Source organism: Hipposideros armiger, unplaced genomic scaffold (genome assembly GCF_001890085.2).
Source record: "Hipposideros armiger isolate ML-2016 unplaced genomic scaffold, ASM189008v1 scaffold_296, whole genome shotgun sequence".
NCBI classification, from domain to species: domain Eukaryota; kingdom Metazoa; phylum Chordata; class Mammalia; order Chiroptera; family Hipposideridae; genus Hipposideros; species Hipposideros armiger.
Genome location: NW_017731646.1, coordinates 250,417 through 259,057, shown reverse-complemented (window position 1 = coordinate 259,057; position 8,641 = coordinate 250,417). Strand labels below are relative to the sequence as shown.

The following is an 8,641-nucleotide window of genomic DNA, read 5'->3' as shown; positions in this document are numbered from 1 at the left end:
TCAGACGATATCTGAAAGAAGTAATAATGACAAAACTGGTCCTCAATAGATCAGAATATAGAAAGAAGAAATGCTGAACTTGGTTACCATGGGTGGGTAGCTGATATTTCTCTGGTGGTCTTCTGTTTTGTTTTTTTATTGTTTTTTTTTTTTTCCTATTTGTAAAGAAACCAGAAACTCACCCTGAATTGTGCCAGGGAAAGAAAAGGACTTCAAAAAAGAAAATTGCAGAAAATTATTGGGTACATTTCTGCTTGTAATGTGATTATGAATGTTACAATACCAGTATTGAGATTACATGTGCATAAATGTTTAAAAAAAAACACCAAAGGGTGGACCAAGTGTCTCAGTTGGTTAAGAGCTCACTCAAGAGTGTGAGCTCTGAGTAACAGGGTCACTGTTTCGATTCCTGGCCCAAGCCGAGCTGCTGTTGAGCTGCCAACAAGTGGCAGGATGGCTCAGCTAAAAAAACCCAAAAAACACCAAAGACACACATAGAACCTAACCATTAAGCAGTATTTAACCAGTAAGTGTGTAAATGTTAGCAATGACCTGATCAGGAACATATCAGTGATGAACATTAAGGAAATTAAACTATGCCCTAATAGAAAATAATTACAAGGCTATTACAAATCCTATTATGCAGGTAAATGTCTAGAAACCTTGCACCATCTAAAGTAGTCTATAAAATACTCTGCAATGACAAGTAAATTACATAATGGCATTGTAATTATGTAATTGACTCTGCTCAGTATATTTATGTCAATTATATGTGGAGTCAACCTTCATCAAGAAAAACCTAGTGCTGATTCACTTCATTGACTTTTTTTTTTTTTTGCATTTGCTTTGCAAGAACAATCCTGTAAAACAGAATAAATGGCTTACTAATTTTATTCTTTGCCTTTTCTGGCATTTACTTTTTTCCCCCAATTTGAAATGCAACCAGATGCTCCTGTGAGATAAAAACTAGATTATGAAACAAAATGGCTCTCTTTAAATCTTCAGTGCGTAGGCAACCCACCAACAGTTACCTTGCATGTGAAACTGGAAATAGGGATTGCTAGACATTCTAAATTACAAAATATGTTTAAAATGCTATGTTATTGAGGTCACAGTAAAAGGCAAACTGTTCTTGCTTTTTAAGTCTGCCACTAAAAATGGCTATAGAACCTTGAGGATTATTTGAAAATAGTAGTAATGTAAGAAAATTCCAAAAGTCTGTTGAATCCATGTGTAAGGGCAGTGTTCATTAAACTTTCCTAAGGAAATCTAAAAAATGCCAGCCGATGGTCATATTCACATTTGGGGGGGGTCATCGTCCTCATCATATAAGCTTTATCACGCAAATTTGCTATCATTTAGCTTTCTAGAAAGACCCATGCTTGCAACACAAGGATGGTGTCCAGCCTCGCCCAGGTCTACAAAATCTTATGAAAATCATGTGCAGTCTTTTCTCAATGGGGACACGTAGTTCACCCACAGTACATTTGGGTACAGAAAAATACTATTGGCTTCATGGCAGTACTCAGGAAACCCCAGCCTGCAATCAAGATTCCAGGGCCCAAGAGGGAGAGATGCCATGGCCAACAGACAGTTTAGCAATACCCAGGAAAGCACTGTTCTCTAAAAATCATGTTGGGAAACACTCCTCTGAAGCACGTGACTCAGCAGAAGGTGCCAATAGCATTTTTATTTATTTCAATGTATGTTTCTGAAACATTTTCTTTTTGGCCTCCTACCAACTCCTCAGTGTGGGAAACTGAGGCAGCTGTCATCTAAGCTAGAAATTCATGTGTCATTTTTCTTAATATATGCTCCAGAACAGTGTTGTTTCCATGCGTGTGGCTATTGAGCACTTGATTGATTACAGGTGTAACATAGACTCCTGATTTTGAAAACTTAGTATAAAAATAAAATTTAAAATATCTCATTAATTTTTCATATTGATTACATGTTGGAATAATAGTTTGGATACATTGGATTAAAATATACAGTTAATTTCACCTATTGTTTTGTTTTAGTTTTTACTTTTTAAAATGTGGCTAAGAGAAAATTTAAAATTATGTATGTGGCTTGCATCATATTTATATTAGAATGCACTTGTTTTAGCTGATAGCTTCTACAACCATATTATTCTAATTTCTAGCTTATTTATGGATTCATGGGACAAATTAGCTTTTACAGTTTGAGAAAAATCACTGGGATTCCAATTAGCATTTTTTTTTTTTTTGTAGCTGAGCCATCCTGCCACCTGTTGGCAGCTCAGCGGCAGCTCAGCTCAGACCGTGAATGGAACTGGCGACGAGCTCTTAACCAACTGAGCCACTCGGCCAGTCCCCAATTAGACTTTTTAAATGGGGAATATGAAGCTTGTCCTTCTTCATGGTAAAATAGTTATGCTATGCATCTGAATTTATCTGAAAACAAAAATCAATAATGTAATATGATAGCTATCAAATCTAAAATGTAAAATGTAATTTATTGTGCTTTGCTGAAATTCCCTTAATTCTTTTACCTCGTATATAATTTGACTATATTATGGGTAACATTATGAAGCAGCTTGTCAAATTAAAACTCTATCTGCCATTATTTAGCTAAATAATCTTTGAGAGAGATAATATATCCCTTTTTAACAAGCAGTATAAATGTTTGCTATTCTTTCAAAATGGTAACCCAATTATCCTAACTTAGGTTGCATTTCTATGAAATCTTAGATTGACTCTCTTGGCTGAAATGACCAATTTTTGTGAACGTTGGACTAGTTTTCCACTGAAATGACTAAATTAGTCACTATTTAGGCAATATCAGGACTTAATCTTTAACATACAAGTCAAAATTTAAAACTTCCATTGATTTTTAAACAGTGCAATTTACAAGTTTAAAAACAAATAGAGGAAATTACCCTCACACCCTGGAGTACTCACCAAGGAATAGACATGTGTACTCATTTAAATGGGTCAAATTCTGAAACACACATCGGCCCTGGAATTTCCAATGTTGTTCCCATTGTCCACAGGGCCAGCCACTGAAGTCAGCTCGGAGTATTGGAATGATGTAACGACTGCCCTTGGAGCAATATGGGCATAGGCTGATAGGGACGGTATATGCTGCTCTTCCAACAAACTGCCACACTCTAATAAGATCTCTTTCTCTCTAAGTCTCATTGGGAAAAGGACACCAGGCAATTGATCTTTTTTAAATGGAAATTTTAATGCTTAGTAATAAAGGCATTTTTAAAGGTTAAAAGTAGTGAGCCCTTTATAATAGTTAAAACGGGAATTTTGAGAGAAAATAAAGAAGGAATAGGAAAGAATAGGCTAAGTACTCTTTACTAATTAATGAAAATAAATAAACAAAAAATAATCTTCCTCTGAGCCCAAATGATGTGCCCTTAAGGGCTATTTCCTCCATGTCAGGCCCCTAAACTATGAAAGATGAAAAGTCCTACCTTGTTTTTCTCAGGAGACTAGCAGTAAAATAGCAGTAAAGGAAGATTTGCAGTTGGAAGGCAGAATGTCTACCAAGGTCCAGTAGCTGCCAGAAACCAGAGGTTTCATTTTATTTTCTGATTTAATAGTTTTGAAGAAGAGTCAAAAGAATTTAAGATCTCATTCTTTGATGAGGATTTTTATGCGATAGTCATTTTTATTGTCTATCATTTAGTTCTTTGAAAATAGGTTTTTTTTGAAATTAAGGAAATATAGTAAAAATGTGATGCATACTTAATTTCATAAAATGTTCATTTCAATTCAAACTAGAAATAAAACTGAGGTACTTGGAATTTAAATGTGATTTCTATAAGGGAAAAGTGTTCATATGAAAATCAAAGAAATATATTTTGAAAAAAATCACAGTAAAGTATTAGGTCTAATGTTACAGCTTCTCAAGAGTCTGATTTGAAATCTGAGTTTTTTCTTTGCTTTGTTCTGTTTTTTAAGGTAAATAAAAAGTTGCACTGTCCTAAATTTCTTCACATGGAAACTTTCAAAACTACATTGTAAATTGTGGGCACTTCCATTCCAAGTGTGAGAAAAAGATAGAAAAAGATATTCCAGCTTTTCAGAAATATCTTTAGTTCATAAACAGTTTATCTAAATTACCATCAATTGAAGGAAAAGAGACTTTTATAAACAAAAACGTGACCTTACTCTAGTAAAGTTAATAATGATCTTATAATGAAATACTAGTCCCACTCTATTCAGACATTTTGGCACCAGCCTGCGGGGTGGGATTTTTCTAAATATTTGAAACTTGGTATTTATAGAATTTATATATATATAAAAAAAGTTCTTTAAAGTTGTACAAACTCATGAATAAATCCAATTTTATCTAAAAAAATGACAAGGAGTCAATTTTGTTATTCTAAGTCCCAGTGTTATTTCCTTTTCTTCCCTAAATTCCTTTATTCCTTCCTAAGTGTTGTCCATCAGGACATTGCATTAGAGAGCAAGTGAAGGAAAGAATGCATTCCTCAGTGTGAGTTTGTAAAATACTTTCTCCAGGATTGCAAAATGGCAGAATTTTATGATAAAACATTTTTGGTATTAGTAATACAGTGTGTATAAATAAGGGCAAAATAAAAAAGCGTTCTCCACACAAGCTTTGGGGTATATGGTTTTGTGGCCCTTCAATTATGCTTCAATTTCTTACCATTGTGGAATTTTTTGCACATACCATACAGCTATAATCTATGACCATCTCCTTGTAAACAATTTGAACACATTGATGAAAAGTAAAATGTGAACTTCATAGGAACACATTTTGCAGTGCTACCTAGTACTTACTAGCTGAGCAATAGTCCAAAAGAATGCCTTGTGAAGAAATCCAAAGGGTATAGGATGGCTAGGTTTTCAAAGCAAAAACAATTTGTTACTATTTACTTCAAATGTGTGCTACTGGTCCCTGAAAATGCATGTATTTAAATGTTATTTTGTGTTTACTTGCAATTTCAAATTTAACTCATTGGTATTAGGTATCCATTACATACCATAGAAGATACTATTTTTTCATAAAGCAGTCACATGCATTGAAGTTAGGATTACCAACTGATATATATGGTTTTTTTTGTTTTTTGTTTTTTTTGTACCTCAAAAACAGAATCACTATAGTGCATATCATGCTTCCACACCTTCCTTGCTGAAGGACAAAATGCACAAAGTGCCAGGATTTGGCTTCCAGAATGGAAGTTAGCCAGTTTAGTACTCTGGCAGGATCACATCATTCTGCTGAGCTCCAAACCCCAGAGCAGGGTTTCCTTGCCCTTCTTTGGGGGCTGCTGCTTCCTCCACAGTCTTCAGCTTCTCCTCTGCTGAGCCCTGCTCCTTTTCCGGGTCAGCCACCTTTATCCTGTCCGCTAGTGTCTCGGGCACCATCTTGGTGGCCTCAGCAGCAGCTTTAACTTCCTGTACAGCCTGCACCTTCATCAGCTCAGCCTCTGCCCTCTCAACTGCCATTTGGGCCTCATCTCCTTGGACTTTCTTTCCTTCTGGGACAGCTTTAACATCTTCATTGCCATCTTGGATTGGAGGTGGCTCTCGGTTGGCCTTCTGGCTCTCCTGGATGTTGCCATGGCTACTGCTGGCACTTCCCAACCGGGAGGAGGCCACCACGGCCTTTACTGCTGCCTGGTCAGAAACAGAAGAGTGTCAGGTGTCACCTCCACTTAAAATCCCAAATCAGAGCTCAACTTCAACTTTGCATTTAGAGAGTTTGCTTTATATGTTCATGTTCATCTTTTCAAAGTATATTATTCCAAGATTGTTATGCGAAAACTTGTTTGGAGAATAAACAGAAAAATATCTTTAATCTCAAAATAGCCTATGTATTTAATCACCTGGATAATTGAAAGCTTGAATAAATGAGTTTGTCCATGGGTTACCAGTTTTCAAAAACTTTAGGCTGTGTTTCCCAAAGTATTTGTTTCATGGAACACTATTTCCATGGATGTTAATAGGTATTATGGAGATAAAAGAGGTCCCTGGTCAGATTATTTGAGAAAGCCTGGGTTGAGTCAAGGTATTTAATCCAGGCTACTCCAAATTGATTTAACCTTGGAACCTTTCAGGTTTATTCCATCTGTATCAGCCTGTAAGGCATGGCTGAGTAGGACACTGCTATTGACCTCCAGCCATTCTCTGAGATCCCTGTATATATAGCTAGTCCTATATTAGGTAAGAGAAAAGCACCTAATCTCTATTCCATATATATTCTATAAAAGAGATTATTTTGTGAATAATTTTCTAATTCATTTGAATATTTTAATTTTACCGAGTATGGTAATTATTAAAAAATATTGTTTTAAAAAAACTGTTTTCATTTCTCCCATACTCAGAAAGAAGACAACTATCTGAATACACATCAGTTTCCTGAACAATGCTGTTCAAGCAGTTCAGCTTAAGTAAATGAGAAGCCGTGATAAAGTATTTGTTTGGTGAGTAAATCTCAACATACAACACATTTCCTTTTATTAACAATGAATTCTTATGAGCGGATAACATAAGACTGGAAGTGGCTTTATACCAGTATTGCTGGGATTTCAAAACATGATTTTGCCTGGTACCATAGGAGGTGAATGATAGTATTAGATGAAGCATGGTGGAAGTATCTCATAGTTCAAGGTTGGAGAGAAATCTTTTCAAAACACAAACAAAACATCTGTCATCTTACCTTAAGCTTGCGCCGGGCATTGAATTCTTGGAGCTTCTTTTGAGCAGTATCCATGTGCACAAAATTGGCTGCTTTACCTGTGACCCATGGGTGTTGGAGAGCTTGGAAGGTAGTCAGCCGTTTCTTAGGATCCAAAACAATTAATTTTTTGACCTGAAGTGATAAAGAGCCACAGGCTTCTTAGGGGAAATTTTATGGTGACTTGGGCTTGCCCCTCAGCTTGTGAACTTCTAGGTCTTATTCTGTTTCCCTGGAAGTACCCCTGAATATATACATACATATATATTTTTTTAAAGTGTTTTAATATTACCATATGTTTAATAACAAATAAAATGTGAGGTAAAATAGTATAATGAGTAGACTTTCTCTAGGTTATCTTATCTCTGCATACTTGATTCCCACATATCTTTTTTTTTTAAATTAAAGTTTATTGGGGTGACAATGGTTAGTAAAGTTACCACTGGATATATATTTTTTAAAAAGTTTTTGTAAGCCCTCAGAGGTCACTGTATGTAGGAATGGCAGCTTAGCTGAGGGAATCTGAGAAGACAGTGGCATGTTCATGTATAAAATGAGGGACTTTGGATGATTTAAGGCCTAAGGTCTTTTCTAACTCTAATAACCTAAGAAGAACTGAACAGAGGCTAACAAAATCAAGCAGAAAGTCAAACGAAGAATAAACATCTGGTTCCCCATTTACTTCTTTTCTGCAAAATATGCAAAGGAATATGTGTTTGGGGTAGAGACACTGAATTGGTAGAAGGCAGAGACATGAGGCTGCTTAGGCTTAAAATCTGAGAGGTGCGGGGAAGTACAGATGATTAAGAAAATGAATGCGCAGCAGTAAATAAAAATGTGATAGTAGTTATATGATAACATAGCTATTATGTGTTGAACATGTGAATAAATTAATGTAAATAATACTTAATCGTTAACAGCATCCTTGACAATTAGATATTTCTTTCCCATTATCCAATGACTCCCTTTCTTCTTCCTCATTTCCATCCTCCTCCTCATGAAAATACAAAGAATTTATTGAAAGCCAATAGGTACTGAAAATTCACATATGCCAGTGTTAATCTTTACATTTGAAGATACTGAGGCACTGAATTGTTAAGAAACTTGCTGAAGGTCAGAGATCCAGGGACCCTGTCAGGGTTCAAACCTAAAGCCTTACAGATATCCTATGGCCCTCTTACAACCCAACTCCCCCACTCATTGGCCCTGTCCCCTCTGCTGATGGCAGAACACATGCAGGTTCTGCTAATAAGTACATATTTATGGGCTCAAGCATAGGATTCCTTTAGTCCTGAAGTATTATAAAGTTATTAAGCAATGGGATTTAGCTAAGTGAACAAACATTACTGATAACCCTCTTATCTATTTAATTTTCATTAGGGATGAAAAGAAAGGAGAGCTAAATAAAGGAACTATTATTGAGTAGCTGCCAGTCATTACTTAACTTGTGTTATATATATCCCTTAAATCTCCCTACAATCTAGAGATAGGTACAAGTATCATCCCAGATAAGAAAACTAAAGCATAGAGAGGTTAGATAACAAGCCCAAGGCCACACCTCTAGGTTATGAGAAAGGGGGCACTTGAATCCAGGTGTGTCAGACTTTAAAAATCCATGATCTGTTTCCTAATTCATTGTTTCATTCAATAAACATTTATTGACATATCTACCCATATGGCACTAAGATCTTCATCCTCTTCCAGAGCTTACAATCTAACTAAACAGCATTTTTGCACAAGTAAATAAATATAAGTGACGACTCTCCTGAAAAAGGAAGTCCAGAAACAATGTGGCAAAAGGAACGAACCAATTGTAGGAGGAGGCACTGCCGAATGGGGTGAGGGCAGATCAAGCCTCCCAGAGGATGTCAAATGGCAGCTAGAGCTTGAAGATAAGAGTTACCTTCTGCAAAGATGTGTGTGTGTGTGTGTGTGTGTGTGTGTGTGTGTGTGTGTG

At 36.0% G+C, this 8,641-nt stretch overlaps 1 protein-coding gene across 2 annotated transcripts in view; it reads right to left on the bottom strand.

Annotated features, from left to right (window-relative positions):
* Positions 1-902: 902 nt before the first annotated feature.
* CAMK4 (calcium/calmodulin dependent protein kinase IV) overlaps positions 903-8,641 on the bottom strand; it is a 237,158-nt gene continuing 229,419 nt past the window's right edge. For both annotated transcript variants that reach the window (XM_019659146.1, XM_019659145.1), the window contains 2 exons: positions 6,667-6,819; positions 903-5,624 (listed from right to left, as the gene is read on the bottom strand). In XM_019659146.1, coding sequence (XP_019514691.1) covers positions 5,196-5,624; positions 6,667-6,819 — 582 coding nt within the window. In that variant the 3' untranslated portion in view covers positions 903-5,195. The remainder of the gene's footprint in view (positions 5,625-6,666; positions 6,820-8,641) is intronic.